Genomic DNA, 27698 nt, shown 5'->3' with positions numbered 1-27698 from the left:
GAGTTAGCCGCCAAGATCTCTTTTTATTAATGAAAATGTTTTCTGAATGCTTTGGAGTCTGTATTTCTCAGTCTGATATTTCCAAGCATATTTGTGCCTCTGGCTAACTGACGAGAAGAAGAATTTTGAATAAAGCATAAAGGATAGAGGATCATTCTTTTTTTAATCTAGAAAAGTTTCTTGACATACAATGTGAGGAGTAGAAGCAGCCGTTTTTACTACTGACCCTTGTGAATGCAAAATGTGGCTGTCTGTGAAATATATCTGGGAGACAGATTAGAGTGCACGCTCATGTTTGCTTTTAATTAAATAACTGCACAGATAAGCTCTGGAAGTCATATTTGTGAAGAGAGCAGGTATGCCACTTGAAAATAAAATTGAGCTAATGAACTAAAATTAATTTCTCAAAAATTATTCCAGCGAAAGTCAAGCAGAATGCAGGGTACGTTGTCTATTTATTTATTTAATTTTGGGCTGAGATGCATCCTTACTGTAAGGATGCTGTACTCGAGGCACTAAACACCTTCATGCTTCAAGGCTACATGATTTTTAAATTACATGGAAAAATGACCACGCTTTTCAGTTGGTCAACTGTCAACCCTTTTTAATTAATTGATCCTCTTTAATTAATTCACATGCACTTTTGAGTCAATAGTACATGCAAACTTTTTTTTTTCTCTCTCTCATCAAAGAGGACGCCATTGCCGCTGGAAGGTCCCCCTAGAAATATTTGGTGAAGTTGTCAAATTTCGTGGAGAGCATACAGCACCTTCCTCATTATTCCTTCCAACCAAAGGCACATGGAAAGTTCAGGATTTGAAGGCAGATAAGGAAGAGGAGAGAAGACCAGACATCAGGAAACACTAGACCTTGGTGACAGTGGCTGTGCCGAGGAGCACTACTCTGACCGGGAGTGCGTGTGCAAGAATGCACGTGTTCACCCAGGGCAGCAGAGGAACGACTCGGTGTACAACTGCTCTTTTTAAAGGAGTGGTGCTTGGGAAGACCACACCACAACTTTCTTAACTCTTCTTTCCCTGCTCCTATTATCTGAAAGCCAAACCCATGCCCATCTTTAAGACCCTTTTGAAATATTGCTTTCCTCACGAGATCTTTCTTGATCTCTCAGTTGAAGTTTTCCCTCCTCTAAGCACCTCTTGCCCAGGTTTACCTTGGGGAACAGCTGCCTATCCATTCCTCTCTCACACTTACTTGACCACTTCTGGAGGCCAGAGCTCACGTCTGCCTCACTTTTACATTGTGCACCCTTGGACTGCAGGGCTGCTCAGACATATCTTGGGGATGCAGGAAAGAAAGAAGGAAGATGAGAAGACCATGGATGAGCACCATTTCTGAACTCCCCTGGGATTATAGGTCTCTTGGGACGCAGGTCCCTGTGGTAAGAAAGCGCTCACAGAGATTCCTCTTCTGGACATTCCACTGGGAAGGCATGTGGTTGGCAGTACCTGGCTGTTGTGGTGGCCAATGCACCATCAGTGAAGACAGCAGCCCACTATCTGTACAAACCATAGCTTCTCTGCCAGATCTTCTAAGGCACATCCAGGAAGGAAGTTTATTCTGGATGCGTTATTGGGAATAACAAATAAAAACATCTGTTGGAGAGGAAACCAGGTGTTGGGCAAGGGATGTAGACATTGTGTAATTTGTTTCTCTCCTTCAGTGGATATTCTATGCTGTGTTCGTTAACACTAGTTAATGTAATTTTTGTGATAATTGTAGAGCAAATAGAGCAAACTCTCAAATATAATTAGAGAAAAGTGTTTCTAATTAACTTGTAACTCGTGAGTCACAAAGTAGAGCCACAAATCAGTTAAGCATTGTCAGGCCTGACAAGCAAGAAGGCACCACACATTTCAATTCTGGCAAATAAACAAAGAACAGAAAGCTCCTGTCAATACTTTCATTTTAACTTGTATAAAATTTTGGCTGCTCTCAAACAGGAGGGTAGATGGGGACGGGTACCTCTCAGGACACCAGCACTAATGATCATGGATGTGAATAATGAGAGCAACCTCAGATGGGATGTAGAATAGATGATGATCACATGACATGTCTTATTAAAGACCAAGAAGCGTTGCAGGGAAGTCGAGGACATAGTAACTGCAAGCCCCACTCTGGATCACTGTACTCAGTAGAAGTTGGTCACCACTGTTACGGGCAATTTCTGTCATCTTCACTAGAAGTTATTTCACTGTTTTCTCTTTCACTCAAGAATAGCAAAAATAACTCTAAGCAGGAAGTGTGAATCAGGCGGTATAGTGATACCAGACTTCAAACTATACTACAGAGCAATAGTAACAAAATCAGCATGGTACTGGTACCAAAACAGGCGGGTGGACCAATGGTACAGAATAGAGGACACAGAAACCAATCCACAAAGTTACAACTATCTTATATTTGATAAAGGGGCTAAAAGCGTGCAATGGAGGAAGGATAGCATCTTCAACAAATGGTGCTGGGAAAACTGAAAATCCATATGCAACAAAATGAAACTGAATCCCTTTCTCTCGCCATGCACAAAAGTTAACTCAAAATGGATCAAGGAGCTTGATATCAAATCAGAGACACGGCATCTGATAGAAGAAAAAGTTGGCTACGATCTATATACTGTGGGGTCGAGCTCCAAATTCCTCAATAGGACACCCATAGCACAAGAGTTAATAACTAGAATCAACAAATGGGACTTACTCAAACTAAAAAGTTTTTTTTTCTCAGCAAAAGAAACAATAAGAGAGGTAAATAGGGAGCCTACATCCTGGGAACAAATCTTTACTCCTCACACTTCAGATAGAGTCCTAATATCCAGAGTATACAAAGAACTCAAAAAATTAAACAATAAGAAAACAAATAACCCAATCAATAAATGGGCCAAGGACCTGAACAGACACTTCTCAGAGGAGAACATACGATCAATCAACAAGTACATGAAAAAATGCTCACCATCTCTAGCAGTTTGAGAAATGCAAATCAAAACCACCCTAAGATACCATCTCACTCCAGTTAAGATTGGCAGCCATTATGAAGTTAAACAACAAGAAGTGCTGGCGAAGATGTGGGGAAAAGGGTACACTTGTACATTGCTGGTGGGACTGCAAATTGGTGCGGCCAATTTGGAAAGCAGTATGGAGATTTCTTGGAAAGCTGGGACCCAGCTATTCCCCTTCTCGGTCTATTCCCTAAAGACCTAAAAAGAGCATACTACAGGAACACTGCTACATCGATGTTCATAGCAGCACAATTCACAATAGCAAGACTGTGGAACCAACCTAAATGCCCTTCAATAGACGAATGGATTAAAAAAAATGTGGCATTTATACACAATAGAGTATTACTCTGCATTAAAAAATGACAAAATCATAGAATTTCCAGGGAAATGGATGGCATTAGAGCAGATTATGCTAAGTGAAGCTAGACAATCCCTAAAAAACAAATGCCAAATGTCTTCTTTGATATAAGGAGAGTAACTAAGAACAGAGTAGGGACGAAGAGCATGAGAAGAAGATTAACATTAAACAGGGATGAGAGGTGGGAGGGAAAGGGAGAGAGAAGGGAAATTGCATGGAAATGGAAGGAGACCCTCACGGTTATGCAAAATTACATACAAGAGGAAGTGAGGGGAAAGGGAAAAATAACAGGGGGGAGAAATGAATTACAGTAGATGGGGTAGAGAGAAAAGAAGGGGGGGGAGGGGAGGGGAGGGAGGATAGTAGAGGATAGGAAAGGCAGCAGAATACAACAGACACTAGTATGGCAACATGTAAATCAGTGGATGTGTAACCGATGTGATTCTGCAATCTGTATACGGGGTAAAAATGGGAGTTCATAATCCACTTGAATCAAAATGTGAAATATGATATATCAAGAACTATGTAAGGTTTTGAACAACCAACAATAAAAATTAAAAAAAAAAAGAATGTTTGAATGTAAGGGTAACCTCAAATTCATTCTAATGATAAATGGGCTAAACATTCTCACTGGGTAATTTGGTTACTATTAGCACCAACTTGTTTTGGCATCTCCTGAAACACATCTGTGCCTTCCAAGTCTCCACCAGTCTGCTCTCACCATAACTGAGGATATATGAGAGTAGAAAGTGGTGTTTCACAATCATTCATGATCATAACCACCACCACAGGGTCTTGTTAAATGTGTAGCATCCCAGAATATTGTCACAGAGATATGGGATTCAAATCTGCTCCCTGCCCACTCATCCTGTGTCCCAAGGATCTCTTTTGATTAGGAATACTGGGTGACCATGGACATAAAGCAGACAGGTTTCAGAAGGAGAGAATGTTTCACAGATCAGCTGTGACTTTGAGCAAGGTTTTTAAATCTGATCTCAGGGACCATCTGGAATATTTAGGGCAATAGCAGACACAAAAGCACAGAGGACAATGATTGCAAGGACTGGCATTCAGGAATGTTTGTTTACTCCCTCTTGTTATACAAGAGATCAGAGAATGCTGTACTTCTCAGCGTAGGCGCACTGGGAAGCAATAAGAGTGCAACCACAGGAAATAACGGAACATATAGGTTCTTAGAGCATCCCCATGCCATGCCTTGTGACTCAGTTAATAAAGAAGGTGTATAAAATTGACTTATCTGGCCATAAATGTCAGCAGGTTCATCTTACCGCAGATAAAGTTGCTTAACCTGTAACTCTTTTAAAAATACTTTCTACCAAACTCCTGCTCACTGAGTGTAGGTGCCACCATCTTGGTCTTCTATCACTGAGTCGTTCCCTAAGGAAGTGGCTGGAAGGGGTCTGGGTTCCTGAAGACTCAATGGTGCTGAGCTCCATTGCTACCCTGAAGCACTCACCTCCAGACTTCATGTGTGGGAGACAGAAACTCCCCTCTAGTCCAACAGGGCATGAGATGTGCTTTCTATTTCTTCAAGCAGAGCTTCATTCTAAGTAAATCTACCCTTTAAATCTCCTCAGCCTGCTTTATTTTTCTTCAGAGATTCTTGCACTCCCTAAAACTACTGATTTATTGGTCTGGGTTTATTACCTGTCTCGTCCACCACAACACAAATGGCTGCATCCGAGTATCAAGACTGAAACCTTCTGAAATGGTTCTGTTAATGGATTATGAAATTCCACTTAGACTCTTGATATAGTTCAGAAACACCTCTCAGCTGTGATCCTTTTTTCTCTCTTTCTCTATCAGGCTTCCTGAAAAGCAGGCACCATGATCTAGACCATTAAGAAGGAAGCCAAAACCTAGGGAAGGCTGACCTGTGGCTAGCAGGTGCCGACTCTTCACTCCTTGTATCCCAAGCTTCTTAACCTCATTTCTGTAGAGCAAGCACTCAGCAAATTGCTTAACAAATGAATGAATGAGATTCACAGCATACAGAGCTGCTTCTACCTCTTGGACTGAGGGTGGGGTGAGCAGGAAATTAAATGATGTGGATTTTCTAATTTGATTAGACTTGATCTGGTTGGGGAGAGAATCAGGAATCAGAGTAATGCTGAGGACTGTGAGTTTTTGCCCTTCCTCTGCAGACGTAACTGGACTAGCTCCTATAGATAAATAGCTTTAAAATAGCTAAAAAGATGAGGGATAAGAACAGGCAAAAACCGTACAAAGAATGTGTGAGCTACCAAGCTGGTTAGGAGATGACCTGTGGTCAAGTGGCCGATGCAGGACAAACACTTAATCCTCTGCCACTCAGGCATCCCTGGAATGGACAGCAATGTGCTAGTGGGAACGATTCTTCCCCAGGTCGGATGTTTCCTTCCTGTGAATGGAGCACAAATAATGTAGCACTGGCCACTCCCAATCCTTCATCTGCTCTTCTCCTGAGAAGTGGAGACTTATCCAAGTCATCAGTGGGCTTGCCTTCCTTGGGCCAGCTTTGCCCTTCTTCCTTCTTGTGAATGAGTGGTCACAGGGAAGTTTGGTTCCCCTGGTCTCCATATAATGTGACCCGGGAGCTAGCAGAGGAGGAGGGAGGCCACCTGGCCCAACTGCTGCCCATTATGATGGAGAAGTCTGCCTAATTACAGGGACTGTATGAGCAAACCTGCTTCCTTAACAGCCCTACATCATGATCCTCAGCAGCAAAAAGTTGACTGTGTGTCCTCCTCGTCATTTTATCACAACTTGGTTGTGGGAGGAAAGGTGTGATGGAGGGTTCTGTACATTATGGCCTAAAAGCCCACCATCTGCCTCTAGAGATAACGTTTAATTGATGCATAGCCACAGCCACTCATTTGTGTATTCTCTATGCCTGCTTCCATCCAGGGTAGGTAGAGCTCAGTAGATAAAACAGACCCTACAGCTTACAAGCTCAAGTAATTTCTGTGTCTTTACAGAAAAATTAGCTTCCATCTCTGCTCCAGAACCTGGAGGAATATTCGAAAAGCACAGTGCATTTAGCACAACACTTTTGGAAAAAGTAGAAGGCAGGCAGAACTCCATCCCAGCCAACACTGCTATCCCCACACACACTTGGAAGCAAAGAGCCATCCTAAGCGGCAGGTTCAACAGTTAGAAACTCCACTAAGCCTTCCCAAGAGATGCAGGGGATGAGCAGAGGGAAATGAATCACAGAAGGCCCCAGTACATGAGTAAAAAGGGTCTAGAGAGACGTGGGTCCCAGGACCTGGAGCAGGAGAAAGCTGATGGGTGCCAAGGATCAGGGAGCACAGGAGGTGACTAGTTGCACACACTGGGGCAGCATCAGGAGCAGTGTCCACCCTCTAGTCTGTTGAGGCTGATTCTGCAGCCTTTGTGAGGACAGGAATCCAACCAATTCTGTGGAGGCAGGGGGAGCAGGTGCTGCTGTGTGCATCCCCGCTCTGCTCTCTGCCTTCTGGGTGGGGCAGCAGGCAGACCCCACACCCTCCTCCAGCCTGCACCTCACCTCCTCTTCCAGCTTCCCAGGTCCAGGCTCCTGCAGAGCCCTCAGGAAAAGGGCCACAGCTTCTGTGCATCACTCAAGTGGCTGAAATGCAGACAGACAGGCCCAGGAGAGGTGCTGCTTTCCGTGTGCAGCCAGACGGTCCTCACCCCCCTCCCCCATGCTCTGCATTCAACTCTTCTTCCCTACTTGTGCCTGCTGACCAATGTCATCCTCAGACTCGTCACCAGGCACAGAGGCAAAGCCTTCCACATCTAGACAATAAATCTCCTTTCATATCTTTCAAAGTGCTTCTGCCTCCATAGTCAAACCAGGGCCAACAGACCTGGGACAAGGGATGAGAGTTGTTACCACTGTCAGCATATAACTGCTGCATGATGGCAACTGTGGCAGCATCTGCATTTGTTAACCACCATCATTTTTTAGAGACATGCATAGATAATTCTCTTTTCAGCTGGTAAATGCTTAATACCCAAATCAACCATCACCTGAAAAATTTCTCTTGATTTAGTTTAAATTCATGGATTATGGTCCTTTGGAGTCAGGTACTACCCAGTTGGCATCACGTGACTGACTAAATTGAAGGAAAGTCTGTTTCCTCATCTTCCTCCAGACATTGTGGCCAGCTGAATTCTAGTTCTTCCAAGATGCCCACATCCCAATCCTCAGTACCCAAGACTATGCTCTCTGTCGAGGACAACAGGCATTTTGCAGGTGGCATCAAGTTACCGAGGTTATCCTGAAGAGTGTCCTGGCCTAACCCGATGGGTCCCATTCATCACCCCACAGTGATCAGAAGAAAATATGCTGCAAAAGAATCATCAGAGATGCAGTGTTGCTGGCTTTGAAGAGAAAAGAAAGGGGTCCCCAAAAAAGGGAATATGGGCAGTTTCTGAAAATGCAAGGCAACAGACTGTCCCCAGAGCCATCATGCTATGGTATATATCTGGAGTGTCCCTAAGGGCATGTGTTGAGGCATGAGTTCCACCTGTGCGGCTATTGAGATGGGAGCTTTAGGAGATAGGGCCTCCTGAGACGTCACTGTGGGCATGCCCTTGAAGGGAAAACAGAGACTCTGCCCTTTCTTTCCTTCTGCTTCTGACCTCCATGAGTCAGCACTTTCCCTCTGCCACCTACTCCACATCACTGGCCTAAAAGCAATGCAATCAATTGTCCAAGAACTGTCATCTCTGAAACTCTGAGCCAAAATTAATCTCTCCTCATTCTAAGTTATTTATCTCAGGTATTTTGTCACAGTTATAGAAAGCTATTTAAGAATCCAGAAAGGAACAAGGCCCTGATGGTACCTTGATTTTAGCCCAGAAAGACCTGTGCCAGGCTTCTGACTTCCCAGATCTGCAAGGTCAAAGATGTGTCTTGTTTTAAGCTGCTGCTTTTGTGGTGATTTGTTACAGGTCCAATTGGAGGCAGCCCTGGCCCGGACCTCTGAAGGAACGCACCCAACAGAGGGATGAGAAACCTACTGGTTGAGATGGCGCAGAATAGAAAAGTTGGAGAGGATGGCTTTTACATTTAGTTAACTTCAGAATTGTGGACTTTGAATTTGAACACATAATGGCAAGTGATATTGATTTTTCAACTTTAATTCCTTTGAACTTTAATGTTTTTGGACTTCAACATGAAAGGGGATTTAAAACTTTGATTTTTAATTTCTCCTTGGGAATTTGATATTTGGTAGGGTTGATATTAAAATTCAGGGCATCTCCACAGTGCTGCCATTCTGTTCCTGGAATGTCTCTCTTCATTTTCAGTCTTCGTGAGATGTGAGATTAAGCAACACCTTACTGCCGCACCACTGATGTGCTAGGTTGGACCACATGGCTGGTTATTATTCTGGATACAAAATAAAACTGGAATTTAATTTTAAATCCCGTGAAAATAGCCACCCTGCAATTGACTTACATAGTTTGCTCTTCTGACCCAATTCAGTGATTCTTATGAATTCCAGGTAACTACCTGGCTCAAGTCCCCCAGAAGATGGAAGGGCTGTTTTGGTAAACTGTTTAGCTTCTGCTTGGGAGAAAGCAGCCATGCCTCTGGGTGATACAGAAGAGAGGGTAAGAAGACAGTCCACGCCATGTTCATGGGGAAAGGCTTCTCCCGGTTCCATGGCCCTTCCATGAAGGGTGTTCCACCCAGCTTCTCTTGAACCAGCAAGCTCCCTTGGCTTACAGGCCTAAAGTACTGCTCTGAGATGGTTTCCATCAGCAAGAGGAGAGAATATTTAGTAATTTTTATGCTTTGTTTTATATGGCACTCTGTTCAGAACACATGCAGGGCAGGAGATGTTATTTATTAGGGATACAGTGGAATAAGTCAAAGAAAGGAAGATGTAATTCAGAGATAAGAAATTTCACCACATTCCTGCAAGAGGCCCACAGACGGAGGTGAGCTGACTGGTGGGGATGACAGGGAAGCCAGTCCAGCCTAAATGAACACAGAGGGGGCACCGCAGCGTAGAGGCTGACCATCCAGCGAGACTCTAGGAAAGAGTCACACTCAGAGAAGATGGGGTACAGAAAGAAGGAGGCTACGGAGGGTCTAGAAATAAACAGCCTCTTGTTCTCTTCTCCTGTTGAAGTGCAAAGAAGAATGCTCAGCAGCCGGAAAAGTCCTGACCCCTCCTCTCAGGCCAGACGAATAAGCAAGACTAACAACACAGAAACGTTTCAAAAGAAGTTGGTCCCACATTGGGGAGAAATAAAAAGCTACCATGGATATCTGAGTCTTGGACAGAAGTTCTACTAATTAAGTCTGCACCCCAGACCCTGCTCCCCCCGAGGTAAAGCCTCACTTCACAGTAAATGGGCTTCACCAATGTGCACAGAGCTCAGACAAATCCCATTTTCTTCCTGTCTTAAAAATAAGTAGAAAATCCAAGAATCACCCTGCATTTACGGTATGCCCTCACAATCAATGAGGAAGGCCCTCATAAGAAACAGAAAAACGGATGCTAGACAACAGTGAGCTCATTCCTGTTGCTGAGAACAACCAACCAACCAACTATAGTTCTAAATAATAGCTTCAAAGAGTGCATTGGTAATTTATATTCATAAACCGAAAATAGAGGCTATTAAGAAAACACACAACACAAGAGGTTCTTTCTTAGAATTAAAAAAGAAACAGGATATCCTCCTGTGCCCCTGCCCTCACCAAAAAGAGGTTTCATAGATTTGGGAAAATAAAGGCTGGAAATAAATGTTACATATGAGATAAATCACTCAGAAATTATGTGATAAAAAGACAAAGGGCTCCAAAGCATACAAGGAGATAAGGAGGAGGAATAATCCATGAGATTTACAATATGCCTTCTAATTCCAGAAAGAGAGGAAAAGAAAAGGGAGACAGAGAAATGATCATTTTTTTTTTTTCTTAAAGAACAATCTTCTAAACTACAGGAGGTAGAGGAGAGGAAGGTCCTCCTTGGAGTTACCCCTTAGATATTTAAAACAAGGGTATGTTTTAGACAAACACCAAATTAAAAAAAGAACGGTTTTGGTGATTCTATGCCGGTGAGTTTTTAAAAACACACACCCCTCAGATGTCTCATCAGATGTCAGCAGTGAGTTTTAGAATATCAAGGATAAAATTAAATTATAGAAAATGTTTTGGGGAAGAATAATTTTTCTATCTAAAACTCCATATCTGGCATGTATCAATCATGTGTGAGTTTAAGTGACATTTTCTGAATTTCATCTCCTGAGCACCCCTTTTTAGGAACTTGGAGAGTAAAGCAAGAGGGGGAGCAGCACCGGATCCAGGGGCTGGGTGCTCCCCTGGAACAGTGGTTCTGGGAGGAGACCTGTGGAGACAAGAGGGAAGCAAGGATGGTGAAAATGGCATGAGTTGGGTTGGTGGCCAGGGCCCTTAATCAGGAGGAGAGAGACTCAGGTGTGGGAGGCAGACACGGCACTACACTTACTCTTGGGGAAGTAAAGCTCTCAAGGCTACTGGCTTTCAAACAAAATAAAACTTATCAAGTTTTGTGGTTTAATAAAACCTTTTATTATGACTTGTAAAGCATTCTGAAATCATTAGTTGATCATTTCAAAATATAGGTTGGATATTTCCTTATGTAGAGAGAGAAAAATCATATTAGTCAAGCCCAAAGACAAGCAGCCTTTCTCATCACAGTTTATTGCTTAGGAGGGTTTTGAGTAATGGAGGCACAAAATAGCTTCAACTGGATTTAAGTAAAGTTGTGATTGTCACCTCATAGTAATTATTGCACAGGAAGAAAATTATTTGTTTCAAGGCCTAACAGGTAGAGGCAAGATGTCTTATTCAGCATGCATGTTTATGCATTGAATTTAAATACGTATAAATAACTCAGTTTAGCATTTTATTATTGTTCACTTTTCCAAGAAATATTCAATAAATAATTTAAAGCTTTGCAACATAATTTCTTTAATTCTTCAGTTATTTGTAATTTGGCATTCTTCATACCGTACTTCTAGATATACAGCTAAGTCTCATCTCAAAATTAGTTTATAAAAAAGACTGTCTAAAAATTGATCACTAAACCCCATGGCATTTTAAATTTTGTATTCATATGAAACACATCTTTCCTTACAAATATTCTAGGGAGTACTTCAAAGGAGGATGTTGCTCTCCATCCCTCTGTAATGTTTTTTTCTACCAAGTCTGATGAAGAATTGCAAAGGAAGCAAAAGGTAGAGTTGTTACACTTAAGTCACTGTTTTGTTTAATTCATGCTTGGAGCTTACTATGGTTAGAATATGAGATATAAGCTCAGGAGAAAATGCAGCAGTGATGAAATGAAATTATTAGATTATGAGAGTTGTTACCTAATCAGCGGATTAATCCATTGGTGGATTAATAATTTGAAAGGACTACTGTACCTGGTATCAACTGTAGGGTGTAGAGGCATGCCTTTGGGGTTTATATTTTATCTCTGGAACCTCACTTGCTGGATCCCTGCTTTCTGGCTGCCATATGCTCTACAGTTTTTCTCCATCCCACCCTTCTGCCAAGATGTTCACGATAATCATGATGCCATGATCAAATCAGATACCCATGGACCGAACCTCTGAACACCAAGAGCCAAAATGAACTTTTCCTCCTCTAAAGTGTTATATCAAGTATATTTTAGTCACAGGAATGGAAAGGTAACACAGAAGTTGGTATTGAGATGTGGGATCCTTGGTTTGCCAACACCTGACCGTGTAGTTCAAAAGCAATTGAAACTGGTTTGTGGGAGAAGTTTGGAAAAGTTTGGGAATGGAGGCTGTACATAGAGTTTAATGGGTGATTCTGGGGAGAGCTCAGATGATCAGAATGACAATAGGAAAGCAAGCATTAAGACTGTGCTCATGTTTCTGAGGCTAACAAGGATCTACTTGGGAATTGGCCTGGAGACCAATTACATTCTGGCCAAGAACTTTTCTACATTTTGTCCATGTACTGAGACTTTCTGCACAGCTGAACTTAAAAAGTGATGGATTAATGAATTGGGCAGAGGAAATTTTAAGGCAGCTCGGCATTCAGGCAGTGACTTTGATATTGCTGAAAGCTTTTAGCCAAGTGTATTGTGAGAATTAAGAGCAAAAAGCAGAGAGATAAGATGTGAAAAACTCCCAGTTTGAACAGATAAGAAGTGCATGTGGTGGCTGGGGTGTGACTCAGCCGTAGGGCTCTTGCCTCTCACATGTGAGGCACTGGGTTTGATCCTCAACACCACATAAAAGTAAATAAACAAAATAAGGACACTGTATCCACATATAACTAAAAATATTAAGAAAAAAAGAAGTGCATGTAAAATTGAGGCCAAATAAAGTGTGATTATTGAAACATTTGACACCACTAAAGAGAAGCTAAGTACTTTGCATAACGAAAACAGAAAAAATGCTCTGAGGGCATCTCAGGAATCAGCAAGTTGAGGCCTATTGAAGACTGGAGGGTGTAGAAGAAAAACTTGTTCCAGAGACCAGGGGGAACCCTATCTACACAGGGGTGCCTAGGAAGTTGTTCCCCCAGGGTGCATTTCACCATGCTCAGCTGCCCAGTCTATCAGAGGCCGCTGCAGCTGTGGTCTGGAGTGGTACCGTTATTACTGGACTGGCAGCAGACATTGGCATCGTTCATGTGGGCTGGTTCTGCAGGAATGCAGAATGCCAGAGTTAGGGGGGCCCAGAACTTTCCATTGAGATTTCAAAGGAAGGCTTGGTGAGTCAGGTGAAGTGTGGCAGGGCCAGAGTCCCTGCAAGCAGGCATCACTGTGACATGTGAGGCTAAAAAATGTGAAGCTGAAGTTGGGATGAAGACCCCCAGATTAAGAGATGCCAGGAATGAGGAACATTTGCTGAGGTGCTGGCCGCTGATAGAGCCAGCATAAGAGAAAGACCATGTGAGCTGCGACTGGCAAGGCTCAAAGATGGAGCTGCCCAACCCTCTCGGATCACAGCTTGCCAGCATATGCCCCAGATGCCCAACGTGGACAGACAGGACTTGTTGCCTGGCTAGACTTCAGTTTTGCTTTGCTCCTATGCTTTCTTTATTTCCCCCTATTTTCCCCTTTTATGAATGGAAACGTTTATTTATATTGTTTATACGTTAAGTGTTAAGTTTCTTTTGATCTTGACAGGGGCTCAGAGCCAAGAGTTGGCCTTAAGTCTCAGAGGAGGCTTTGGACTTGGTCTTTCAGATGTTGCTCAAACGTTTAAGCTTCTGGGGATTCTTGTAAATGGACTGAGTGGATTTTGCACTGTGAGATGGCACGAGCTTTAGGGGGCCAGGGCCAGAATGCTCTGAGGTGTCACCCCAAAGGTCGGGAGACAAGGTGGCCATGATGAGAGGTGAAATGATCAGATTCTGAGAGCTGTAACCTCATCAGTGAGTGGATACAGTTGATGCATTAATAATTGGGAAGGACTACTGTCCCAGGTAATATCCACAGGCAGCAGGGTGTGGCTGGAGGAATAGGTCAGTGGCAGGTGTGCCTTGGGGGTTTTTACCTTGTCCCTGGTGCCTCACTTGCTCACTGTATGCTTCCTTGCTGCTATGAGGTAAGGGATGTTCCTCTGCCTCAAGGTTCTGCCTCACAGACCCAAAGCAATGGAAATGGCCAACAGTGGACTGAGCCTCTGAAACTATGAGCCAACCTAAACTTTTTCTCTCCTCTAAGTTGTTCTTTTCAAGTATCTTGGTCACAGAAAGATGACTAACATGGATATGTAATCTAATTCTCAAAAGGATTTGTGGCTGCTCCTTGAGACTAAAAAAGATGGCTGAGTCTCTGTCTCTCCTCTTACACTGTACTCCACCCTTCACAGCTGTGTCCTCCTTTGCTGCTCATCTGGTAACTCTAAACGTAGACATGGTTGTCAGGGATGTCTCTGCACGTCAGCAGCCAGCAAGGCACATGTGCTGACCATTCACAGCAGCGTCCAATCACAGCAGCGGGTGCTGACCTAAGCACCAGTGCCCCTTCAATAGCACCTGAAGCCTGCAGATCTCCAAGATCATTCGAGAAATGAATAACTTAGGAACGATGGGGTGCCTGTACCCACACAGGAAGGCTTACCATGCTACAGAGTCCAGCACACTTGGCCAGAGACACGAGTCTGGAGGAGAAGGACTGCAAAGAAACTGAAGGAGAAAAGAAACACAGGCTTTGAAGACCTGGATGTTAAACCAGGTTTTCTGGAATAAAATATCTGGTTCTCAAAGCTCTGCAGAAATGAGCAGGATCCCACTTCATAGCCCATTTGCAGATGGCCATGAGCTGCAGCTGAGGATGAAACTGACCCTGCAGGCTCTCTGTGGTGAGGCCATTTGCCTTGTTTGCCTTTTGCTTCAGCAGTGGGTCCAGCTTCCGCTAGACTTGCACACTGATGTGACGTTGACGTCGATGTCAGCAGGGTCCTGCAGGTTCCCAGGCATCCTTGGAACGCTGTGGTCCTTCTGCACTGGAAGGTCCTCAGGGCTTCTCTTCCTGTCTCCTGCACTGGAGGCGCGGCCAGGCCACGGTAGTCACCATTTTCAACAACATCCATGAAACTCCAGATACGATGAACTGCAGCTTGTCAAAATGTTGTGACAACATGTTTGTCTTTGAGAAACAAATTCCTGCCTGAAGTTCAGCTGAGCACAGTAACACCCAGCCTCTGGAAAGGCAGAGACACCTGCTGAAGGAGCCACCACTGTCACTCTCCGTCAGTCTGGCTGTCACCGTGGACAGTATTTCTTCTAGGAGGTGCGGTGGAGACAGCCTTGGTCACCAGCACATGCTGATGAAATAACAATGGGTCATGACATGACCATGGGACCAACCTTTGTTCTTCTCAGAAGAAGGAGAATAAGAGGTGGAAGTCCCCTCTCTGAATATCAAGTGCCTGCCTGCTCCCGACACCAGAAACTTCCTGGCATTTGGGAGAGGTCTGTTTGCCTTTGAGGTTATCTTCCTTTGAGGTTTTCAAATGGGGCTCACGTAGATATTTTTCATGTTGCCCTGGTCGAAAATGGGTGACCTCTAGGATCTGTCAGAAGCAGTCATGAAAGCAGTGATGTAGCTGTCCTCTGTTCCTTTATAGCCACCCCAAGTGACAGCAGTGGCACAGGACATTCTGTTCTGAGGTGTGTCATGTGACAAGGAGCAAACTTTTTTCTTTTAAGCCATCAATCCATCAATCATGCCAAGTTTTCACCTGTGACGGTTTCTTTGGCAATGAGATTAGCTCTGGTGGTAGTGATGGGGGTGCGGTGGTTTTGTATAGGAGCAATCCCAGATTTTGTTAGATCCAATTTTTTTTTCAAAGCATGCAACATGCCCCAGGGGTGGGTCCGTGGAAGGCCTTCTTCCGGACCTCAGCACTCGAGGCTTCATGCACACGGGGGAAGGGCTCAGCACAGAGGCAGCGTGCTTCACCACACGCACTGAGTCCTTCCTTTCTCCACAGCGATCTCCAGCTTCAATACAACCCATGCAAAGAGGGACCGGTGTTCATGGCCGCAGTGACAGGGAGTGTTTCCAGTGGAACAGCACACCTCAAAACCATCCCGGACATCACGAGGTGTGCACGGTGGTACTCTTGCATCTCCTGACCCAGGTTACTTTAGTGTGAAACACGATTTTTTACAGCACTACAACCCATAACAATGATTCTTTTCCCCCACAAAGACAATTTTCTACTTACGGAAAGAAAATAGAAAAAAGAAAAAAAAAACTAATTTGGTTCTAATTCAGCTAAAAAGTGAGAAAGAGATGTGATGATCATCTTAAAGAATGAAAATTCAAGAAAATATATTGAAGCTGGCAGTCTTTACCCGAGACTGAATACATATTTATGATTCTCTGGGTTGAGTAGTATATTTTTTTTAATAAACAAATTTGCAGCTGTTTCATCAGCACAGATATGAGGAAATTATTTAGAGTGGAGACAGAAGGTGAGTGAGGGATTACAGAGGATTAGAAGATCTTTTTGGACTGTCAAAACTTTTAAAGTCCATTTGCCAAATACTTGCTTCTAGGGATATGCGGATGAAGCGGAAACCAAACATCACCTAGAACGGCAGTGAGCACAGTTAAGAAGAGGAAGCATTAGGCAATGTGGATCCCACACAGGGGCCACCTATGTCACTAGCATTCCAGCAGGTAAATCTCACACTTAAAAAGCAGGGGAGGATTGCTAATAGCCAAGGTTTGCTATGTTAACACATATTCTGATAAAGGTGCATGCTGAATGTCTGTGTATTTTCATTAAGCCCTCAAGAGGCTATGAGTACCTGGTTTATAAAACCCACATTTCTACCATCTCGGGAGGCTTTCTTTCATGTCAACGTTTGAAAAACTCCTTAATGTGTAGTCATATAACCTTGGGACTTTGAATAGGCATAAATACATAACTCGATAAATAAAGTGCTAATAAGTATGATAAGCTCTCTACTATTAACCAGCCTATAAACCAGACTGCACACTTATTACCAATAACTCAGGAGCCCTGTCCTTCTATCAGTTATTCTTCATGTAATTCAAATGATGGCCTGTGGTATTGTAAGATGCTCCACTGCTTATAAATCAACTGATGAGGGCTGAAATATGACCACAGAACTTTAGGGAGGGCTACATTTACTGGCTTCTACTGATTTAACACGATCAATCCAGGTGTGGGGCAATGGCTACTACATTATTCACGTGTTGGCTCATCTGAAAACACAAACTGAGATGGCCCCTGTTATGAGCACTCTGAGAAGCCCAGAACCACAACATTGGCTTTGCACTCTTAATATATGGGCTGGGTAATGGAGAATCTGTCTTGAGATCCAGTGTAATGACTGAGTAGCGAGGCTAACCTGTGACCAGCTCCCGGATCTCCAGGTCCGTAGTCTTGCGGAGTAACCTCACCAGTGCCGGGATGCCACCGCAGTTTTTCAGAGCGATTTTGTTATCATCGTTGGCCTTTCCATACACCAAGTTCCTCAGGGCGCCGCAGGCACTGCGGTGGACTTCGGTCATCCGGTGATCCAGCAGGTCCACCAGGAGCTGTATGCCCCCTTGTCTCCTTATCTGAAAGAGCAGAGGACACGACTTTTCACCTCAGTGAGCACGGTTTCACTACCTAAAGCAAAACATGGTTATTTTTTTTTTATATGAAGAATCTGCTACAATTAATTGCACTGAACTGAATTAAGACATGCAAAGGGAAAAGAAAGCCATTAAGTGTTCCCTGATTTTATTGCCTGTACTTGCTTTAATATCCTACCAATAAAAATTTAAATGTATTTCTTTCAAGCTATAGAATTTTGGAAAGGTGATTTTCACTTTAGAATGGGTGTCTCAGACATTTCTCTCTAAAAATATGCCACACATTCACGGCATGAAGCAGATGGAGGAGCAAAAGGCAGGAGAATGGTCCCCATTCCTTAGGCTTATTAAATTTAACCACTGTCTTACAAGGCTGCAGGATTGATGCAGGAAATGCTAAAATTATGCTCTTTAATAGGGAAACACTCCAAATGATTCAAAGGAACCAGGAGCTAAATGAGAAACTGGAATCCTTGGCACAAGGAGTTTTATTTATCTCAGAAGATCTGGGAAGATGAGAATGTCACTCACAATGAGAGACAGAACATGTTGAGCTAAGTAGTTGCACTTAGGTATTTGATTAAAAACAACAACAACAAAAGCTGCATTAAATTTTCCTGTCCTTTTTACCCAGAGACAATTTTAATCTTTTACAAGTAAATGTGAAACAACCTTTGCAATGTGTTCGCAAAATGCCTGCTTTCCTTACTGCCCTTTGATGTTGGGACCTCTTTTAAAATTTAAACTGGAAGCAAAACAAAGTGGCTAGTTAACATGCAGACTATTTCACAGTTGCCAGGGGTGAAGCTGTGTCTGAACACCTCTGCATTTAACATGGGAAAATACAAGAATTCATTTTGTAACATCCTTCTCCTTTGCTTTCTTTAAACTTCAATGTTTCCCAGGGACAGAGCATTGGTATCTTCTCTGCTTAACTTTTTTATTACAGAAAACCCATCCATCTCACTGATATGCCAGGACCCATGGCCAACTCCTCCCCCCTCTCTTGGTGTTATGCAGATGCTACCTTCTCTATGAAGTTCCTCTAACCACATTGCTTAAAACTACAATCTGAACCACACCCACCCTCTGCCACAGCATCCTGGTTTAACCTTCATTGGAAACTGTGTTCTTCAGAGCCCTCGACAGGCTCACCTAATTTATTACATTTATTGTTATCAGCTGTGTCCTGTTTGAAGGCATGTTCTGGGAGGGCCAATCTCCTTGTTTGGTTCACTGATGTATTCTTATTCCTACCACAAATGCATGGCCAAGAACATAGCAGATGCCATTAGACGTTTGCTGAATAGATGAATGAGGCTAGTCAGTTACTATGTTACTAGCTACCTTAGTATTCCTCAAATTTACTTAAATAGTGCTTTTTAAGATTAAGCAATAACCTCTTCAAAAGGGTGAACACACCCTTTTGTGAAGAGCCAAGAATGTGACCTGGAGGGCCCAGCAGCAATTGCTACCTATTTACAAACAAAATGAGGGCAGGCCTCACACCTATGGTGGGACCACCCATGGGCCACCCATTCCTATATGAATGATTTTCATTCAGCCACAAGTGAGAGCAGGAAAGAAAAAACCCTCACAGAACTCATGGGCCATAAAAGTTTTCATTTTGGAAACTTTATGTACAGTACTTCAAGTATGACACCCCCACTGTGGGAGAAGCACCAGGGCAGACAGAGGAAGGACTCAAGACCACGGTGCTGAGCGGGGTACCCTCCTCCCAGGCTGTCTGCATGGCACCTGCAGATGACAGCTCCGGGGATACCAAGTCAAGCTGAGGAAAAGCAGCCAGAAACAACTTTGCCCAACTGAGAGTTCTGCCCAGTTGTACTCGCTTCGCATCCACCCCAGGAAGATGAGTTTGTATTGCTCCTTGTGTGATGCAAACTAGAAGTGTGTCCTGAAAACACATCTGGATTACATCCACCTCTACTCTATTAAGCCCTTAGAAGGGATACTGCATCTGTATGGAAAGGTTAAACTGTGAATATCCTTTTTTTTTCTATGTGTGTGTATTGAAGTTGTGTGCTTTACCTTAAAATTCTCTTGGTTTAATATTTAAATAATGATAAAGCCATTAAAAAGATAACAAACCTATTTATACAGTCAACCTGTCAGTTATATATTAAAGACAGATGGCATACAGTAAATCAGAAAACAAAACAAATTTCATCCATACCTACGTATTTTAGTTATTCTGAATATCATAATTAATATTCTAATTTATGACATTTCCCATTCATGTGACTCAATAAATTAAGCAACTAAAATATTATCCAAACTCATTAAGAGGGTAAATGAATTCAGAATGAATAAGATGAATTCTTAATAATATAATGAGATCACAATATTTTCAGTATGACCCTAATTAATTGCACATACTCAAATTCTATTGGAACCTATTTAGAGAAACACAGATAAGACCATAGCACTTTCCTTTCGCTCCTGTTTGGGGTCACCAAGTCATCTATATAAAAGCTTTGGCTTTCATGAGGTCGAATGTTGTCTTGGAATCTGAGACTCCCATTTCAGTTTTCTAAAGCCAAAGTTAGTTGGAATCAATGTTTAAATATTCCCACAGGTGAAATGGGGAGTCAGGTCTTTGCTTCCTCGTGCCCCTCCCCCACTTCCAGCAGGAACGGAGGGGAAGCCCTGCCGGGGACATCTTCTCCTGGTCTGCTCTGGAGGACCTGGGCTGTCCTCGTCCCTTCTCCGCTGCTCTTTCTTCTAGATCTTTCTTCCTCATTCTTCTTCAAGAACCCTTTAAAGTCTCCAAACAAACCTATTCTAAACATTCATAAAGAATAACTTTTTGAAACTCTACCAGGGGATGCTCTTCTTTAGAAGTGGGACCTTTACATCCTCTCCTACTCCATGTCCAGCAATCTTTTCCTGACTTTTCTCCCCCATGAGGGCTCTACATCCAGCAGGCTGAGCCCTGTCACTGCTGATGAGTTGACCCTCTCACCTCATTTCCTCAACCATCTTCATGCCGAATTCTCAAATCTCAAAAAAGTCTGGGTTTAATATAACTAAAATAAAGTCAATCAAGTTAGCTAATATGTAACCTTTACCTTTAACAACAGAATAAAATGCACTAGAAGAAAGTAAGAAAGAAATGTAAGACAGAATGCAGCAAGTGAATAAGTACCAAATGAGTGGAAGAATGGTGTAGTTGGTTGTCATGTATTCGTTACCTGTCCTTCTCCTCCTTTTTCTTTCACATTTTAAAACTCTTTTTCCAATGGGTTTTAATGCTTTTCCAATGCATTTAATGCTTTAATGCAGTTTTGGGTTCACAGCAGAATTGAGCTGAAAGCTCGGCATTCTGTGCTCCTTGCCTACACACAGGTATGACCCCCCCCCCCCAACCACCAACATTCTCTACTCTAGAGTCCTTTGGTTACAGGGGATTCACTTAATTGACTTACTGCTGTCACTCAACCTGTAAATGCTTCATAGTCCAAAGTTACAATAGGGCTGGTGTTGTGCATTCCACAGGTCTTGACAAATGTAAAATGGCATGTACCCCCACTGCAGTAGTGGATAGAATGGTTTCCCTGCCCCATAAGTCCTCTGCCTTCTGTCTATTCTCTTCCCCCTTCTCACCCCAAACCCTGGCAACTACTGATATTTTTAACCATCTCTATAGGCTTCAGTTGGAACTATATAGTACACAGCCTTTTGGACTGCTTTCTTTTTCTTAGTAGTATCCATTTAAGGTTCCTTCGTGTCTTTCCATGGCTTGCTAGCTCATTTCTTTCTAATGCTGAATAGAATTCCATTTTATGGATATACTACAATGTGACCATTCATTTAATAAAGACCATCTTGGTTGCTTTTAAGTTTGAGCAATTATGTATAAAGCTGCTATAAACCTATGTGTGAGAGCTGGAGTTGTGGCTCAGTGATAGAGTGCTTGCCTACCATGTGTGAGGCACTGGGTTTGATCCTCAGCATCACATATAAATAAATAAAGGTCCTCTGACAACTATATATATATATATATATATATATATATATATATATATATATATATATATATAACCTTCTGTGTGATGGTTCTAAGCTTTTATTCCTATGGGTAAATTTCAGAGTATAATTACTGAATTATATACTGAGAGTATATTCAGTTCTTCCAAAGTGCCTATGCCATTTTTCACAGTGAGAGTTCCTGTTGCTCCATATTCCTCACCAGCATTTGGCGATGTCAGTGCTTAGATTCTGGACATTTTGTTAGGTGTGTAATGGTATATATTGTTGTGTTTCTTCTAAGACTACCTGCATGATTTAGATTTATTTATGTTAGTATAAATGATTGAATTAAAACAACCAATGTTCAAATTCATAACGGATAGGATAGCTTTGGTGCAATCTGAATTGCACAAATCCCATATCTGCTACCTTCCTGAAGCTGACAGGCTTAGAGAATGGATGGAAAGGGCTTTTCATAGGATAACCTGCATAGGTAGCTTTAGATATTTTTTATTAAATAATTCTTTGATAAGTGGCCAGATTTTGTCAGTTGTAGTTATGTCAATAGTTTACATTTATTTTTCTGCTTCGGTGAAAATTTCAGAGATCTAGAAGGTAAGACTAGTCTATAAGGAGTGAGAAAGTGGAAACTGATGGACTGAATTGACAAAAAGGAAGGAAGGAAGGGAGGGAGGGAGGGAGAAAGAAAGAGAGAGAGTAAGAAAAGGATGAAAGAAAGAAACCATGCTCTACTGCCTGTTCTGTCAGGGCATTTTAAAATCTGGTATAGACCCCGTCTTAGGAATAAAGGTTGGAATGTATGTGTTCAGGGTCTGTGATGCCCATTCAGTTCCCACCAGGGGAGAATGGAAACAGCTTCCACATCGCTCCCATCAATCCACTGTTTACAAGTGTTTTTACCATTAAAATTCCAGAGCTGAGAATACCTGAAAATCATTCAAGAGTAAGACACAGTGGGTTTCCTCCCTGCCCTTTCCTTAAAAGGCAGAAGACATCTAAGCCTTTAGCCAGAAAACAAAAGAATGAATTAAGGTGAAACACAAAATATGCAAACAATATAGCATCACCTCTTAAAAATAGGGTCTCTTAGTGAATTTGTTATTAATAAAATCTGCATTTTGAGACTACAATATACTTACCAGTAAGCTAGTTATTATAATTAAATTGATATCGACATTGGTGAACTATCTGTAGCTCACCCAGTTAGAGCTGTGTCAGGATGTTCATGAAAGTCTGCAGATGATATACATAGTGGGGATGATATATATAGTGGGTTAAAAAATTGCTTCAAAGAAGTTTGCAACAACATTTGTTTGGGGAAGTACTTGTCTTTATAGAAAAATACCATGAAAAGTTTCTTTGAGGATGGTGAGCTGCTGAAGGCACAGCCTTTTGGGCATTTCAGTGTGACAAAAGAGATTGCTCACCTGCACTGCAAAGGAGGGGAAATGTGGAGGGAGGCCTGGGTACAAGAGCAGAAGGCCAAAGCAGCCTTTTGTCAGCCCACTGGGTGGTGAAATTAGGACCTCAGAACAGGTGAGAACCTGGGGATCCCTTCTGTGGCCCTCAGGGATCCATCTCATTTTAAGCAAAGTAGGTATGTATATCTTTGGGCTTCTGGGCTAGGTTAAAAGAAACTAGGCTGGATCTGAAACCCAAAGTAAGTTTAAATAATAGCGTGCGAGACAACTGCCATAGTGTCACACCAGACACTGCATTCACATGCACACACACACACCCCCTTCAGATACCAGCATGGTATTTTTTCTTGCTTTGGATGTTTATGAAAACTCAAGTCACCATGTCTGAGAACTAGTTTATAGAATGAGCTGATTAAAAAGATTAAATAGTGCTTTGATTCAATGACTTTACTAAACTTCCTGTTAACTGTTACATTTCAGTGGTGATGGTCTAAAAATAATGACACTCAGAGTTACAGTGTATTCCTTACTAACACCAGAATTCAAATAACTTTCTCTGCTAAAAGCCAGATTTGTTTTGTAAATCAAAAAACAGAGGCTGATCAAATCTCACTTTTACATTTTAATGTAGAAATTGCAAAGTTACTAGTTAGTAAAATGTGTATTTACCTCACTGAATTCAATCCCTTAACTGTATTGTAAAGCCAGTGAAACAATCAATATTTACAAAAGATCCAAATTGATGTGTGACCATATTTACCTCTGAGTAATTTCCACTTCGTAAAAATGCTTTTAGTTTAAAGGCAGAAATTATTTTTGAGAATTTTGATCAATAATTTCTCTCCCTCTCTGAGTCTGTTTCTCTCTTCCTCCAGTTGTGTGAAATAATCTACTTTCTCCATTCAGTGGGTGAACCAAGATGAGTTAAGTTTCACTTTAAATCAAGTAGTTAGGGGGTGCTGGCTTCTGACCTGGAGTTGCACAATCCTGTCTTCTCCTCTGAAACCCTGAATGCCCTCCAGCAAGTTACCTAACTACCTATATATCTGAACCTATCTCACAGCATTGTTCTCAGATTAAATGAGGTTTCAAATAAATTGCTTAACAGAGTGCTCAGTAAATAATATCTGTCTGGAAGTATATACTGTACCAACTTGTTAAAGGATATTCTTAATTGATCTACAACCTGGTCAACATATGAAATCAATTGAATAATTTGACGACATAATATATGATAATCAGTAAGGGAACACAATTCAGAGTTATCACTTCATAAATTAGTTTTAATATGTAAACTGTGTATTGTCTAATGCATTCTGAATCCCATCTGGCTTATGATTAATGAGATTAAATAAGGAATATATTGGTTCTAGAATAAACTACATGGATTTGTCATTTAAGGAATAATTTCAAAATATCTACATTAATACTGCACAAATGAGATATTTTGCTAGATATATTTCTAAGGTAAGAACAGTGTTCAAACTAATTAATTTATGCTTTTTAAAAAAGTAAAATATTTTCACATTATGGTAATTGACAAAAACACATTTAAAAACAATAATTTTGAGTCTTGCAAAAAGAGCAAATACAGAGAGTATTATGAGGCAAAAAAAAAGAAGGAACACTTTTCTTTTTTTTCTTTTTACTTTATTAACAAAGCAGCTTCTAATAAACAGATGAAAAGGAAGCTACTGGTGATTGATGCAACCTATAACAAAGGACCCAACTTGGAAGTTTCTACTGTTCTGTATCTGTTCCCAGGTGCTGCACAGGTGTCCTAGTGTAAGATATATAGGGACATGGATTCATCTAGTGTCTAGCACAGAGGTATTTTTTTATTCTTTTTTATTTAATTTTTTTTAAGTTGTAGATAGATACAGTACTTTTATTTTATTTATTTATTTTTTATGTGGTGCTGAGATTGAACCAGGTGCCTTACGTGTGCTAGGAAAGCGTTCTACCACTGAGCCACAACACCGGCCTGCTATTTGGTTTCTAAAGTCTGCATTTCCCTAAAGAAAGAAATTGAAGAAGAATTTAAAACATGGAAAGATCCCCCATGCTCTTGGACAGGGAGAAATTAATATTGTCAAAATGGCCATACTACCAACCCATACACAGATTTAATGAAATTCCTATTAAAATCCAGTGATATTCTTCATAGAAATAGAAAAAGCATTCCTGAAATTCATTTGGAAAAATAAAAGACTCAGAATAGCCAAAGCAGAAGGCATCACAATACCAGACTTTAAATTGTACTATAGAGCCACAGTAACAAAAACAGGATAGTCCTGGCACCAAAACAGGCAAGAAGACCAGCAGAACTGAATAGAATACACAGAGAAAAACCCATATCTCATACTGGACAAAGGCAACATACACATACATTAGCGGAAAGAGAGCTTCTTAAACATGTGGTGCTGGGAAAACTGGAAATTCATAGGTACTAGAATGAAATTGAACCCCTGTTTTTTACCCTGCACAAAACTCAACTCAAAGTGGATCAAGGACCTAGGCATTAGACCAGAGCCCCTGAACCTACTCGAAGAAAATGTAGGCCCAAGTCTTCATCATGTTGGCTTAGAAACTGATGTTCTCAACATACTCCTAAAGAGCAAGAAGCAAAATCAAGAATCAATAAATGGGAAGGTATCAAACTAAAAACTTCTTCACAGCACAGGAAACAATCAAGAATGTGAACGGAGAGCCTACAGCAAGAGAGAAAATTTTTACCACCAGCTTCTCAGACAGAGCATTAATCTCCAGGATATACAAAGAACTCAAAAAACTTAATACCAAAACAAACAAACAACAACAACAAACCCCACAAATAACCAATCAATAAATAGGCAAAAACCCCCATAAAAAGACAAAACAACAACAACAATAACAACAACAAAAACTAAACAGGCACTTCATAGAAGAAATATGAATGGTCAAAAAATTTTCAACATCTCTAGCAATTAGAGAAATGCAAATCAAAACTACACTGAGATTCCATCTCACCGCAGTCAGAATGAAATTATCAAGAGTACAAGCAACAATAAACATTAGTGAAGATGTAAGGAAAGAGGTGCACTGATGCATTGCTGGTGGGGCTGAATTGATGCAACCACTCTGGAAAACAGTATGGAGATTCCTTAGAGAATCTGGAATGGAACCACCATTTGACCCTATTATCTCACTCCTCGATTTATACCCAATGGACTTAAAATCAGCATATTACAGTGACACAACCACTTCAATGTTTACAGAAGCTCAATCCACAATAGCCAATCTATGGAACCAACCCCAGGTGCTCTACAACAGACAAAAGGGTAAAGAAAATGTGGTATATATATATACACAATAGAATATTGCTCAGCCATAAAGAAGAATTAAATTATGGCATTTACCAGTAAACAGATGGAGCTATGTGAAATAAACCAATCCCAAAAAATCAAAGGCATAATGTTCTCTCTAATATGTGGATGCTAACCCACAACAAGGGAGGAGAAGATTAGAAGTTTATTGGACAAAGGGGTATGAAGGGAAGGGAGAAGGGATGGTAACAGGAAAGAATGAATCCAATATATTTTTCCTATCCTCATATAAGAATACAAGACCAATGTAACTCCACATCATGTACAACCACAATGATGGGGTTCTACCTGGAACAAACTGTACTTATTCTATGAATGTATCATATTTGAAAACACACTCTACTTTCATGTAAAAAAAAATCAAATGCATAGATAACATGTTCATTTTCAAGGCCTAAAAACTCCAAAGAAAGCAAGAAGAAACAAAGAGAATTTATATAAACACAAAGTATGCATTGAAGGTATCTTTCTACCAATAACTATTAAATAAAAAAAAAAAGTCTGCGTTTCCATCCTGCCTACCTTGGAGAATCGTTAGGAAGGGCAAAGGAGGCAACACGTTAAGGTGCATATGGGAAAAAAAAAGTCTGCAAAGACATTATTACTATTATTTTATTTATCTTATTGGTTCCATGTAAGTATCCAATCAAAAAGCCCCCACAATTCCCTGACCATTTGTCACCCTGTATAGACTTTCCAAACCCACTCTGGACTTCAAGTCCACCCCACTGGAGGACTGATCAAATGACTCTCTCAGCTGGCACTGGAGTCAGAGAAGCACAGTTAAATGCATCAACGTGTAACCGAAAGCACATCTCAGAGGCACGAAGCTGGAATTCTTAATCTTTTAATTCTTTGTCCTATTTAAGAGCAGTAGCAGATACTGTACCAGTATTTGCAAAGTTCTGCCCATGACTCTGGTTCATGAAAACTATTTCTCATGAAAAATCTCTGTAATGATCTATTTGGTCGCAGTTTGAACTTGTAAGTTCTCACCTCCATCATGATCCCATCATTTAAGGAGATAAAGGAAAGCTGGAAAAGCTTTTATCTTGGACTGAAGGGAATCATCATTTTCTGCACAGTGATGTGTCCTATTGGTCACTTAAAAGGTGCCTGCAGCACCACAGCCAAGTCACACACACCTGGCCCTTCCATTCCCCTGCACTGACCGCGCTCAGGCAGCCATGTTCTCCCAGTGGTCACCCTGTCTGAGGGTGAGATTCTGCCAAGTGTGAGTGGAAGAACAGCAGGCAGTGGACTCTGCTGAAACCCCTGGTGCCCGCCCCTGCGGCAGGCCCCTCACTGCCTGAAAGGATGTCAGGTGATTCCACAGGTCCCTCTCCTAAGGACACCACTCACGAAACGTGATCCAGGGGAGTCCAGTGGTTCCTGATACTGGCATCTTTTATCTATCCATGTGGATACCGAATACAAAATCAC

The 27698-nt window shown here is 41.6% G+C and overlaps 1 protein-coding gene across 12 annotated transcripts in view; it reads right to left on the bottom strand.

Annotated features, from left to right (window-relative positions):
* The window catches only part of Ctnnd2 (catenin delta 2), an 849641-nt gene that overhangs the window by 191857 nt on the left and 630086 nt on the right, over positions 1 to 27698 (bottom strand). For all 12 annotated transcript variants that reach the window (XM_078018082.1, XM_078018095.1, XM_078018091.1 and 9 more), the window contains one exon: positions 17224 to 17437. In XM_078018082.1, the coding sequence (XP_077874208.1) occupies positions 17224 to 17437 (214 nt within the window). The remainder of the gene's footprint in view (positions 1 to 17223; positions 17438 to 27698) is intronic.

This window comes from Ictidomys tridecemlineatus, chromosome 1, assembly GCF_052094955.1.
Source record: "Ictidomys tridecemlineatus isolate mIctTri1 chromosome 1, mIctTri1.hap1, whole genome shotgun sequence".
Lineage (NCBI taxonomy): Eukaryota > Metazoa > Chordata > Mammalia > Rodentia > Sciuridae > Ictidomys > Ictidomys tridecemlineatus.
This window is presented reverse-complemented; position numbering and strand designations above follow the sequence as displayed.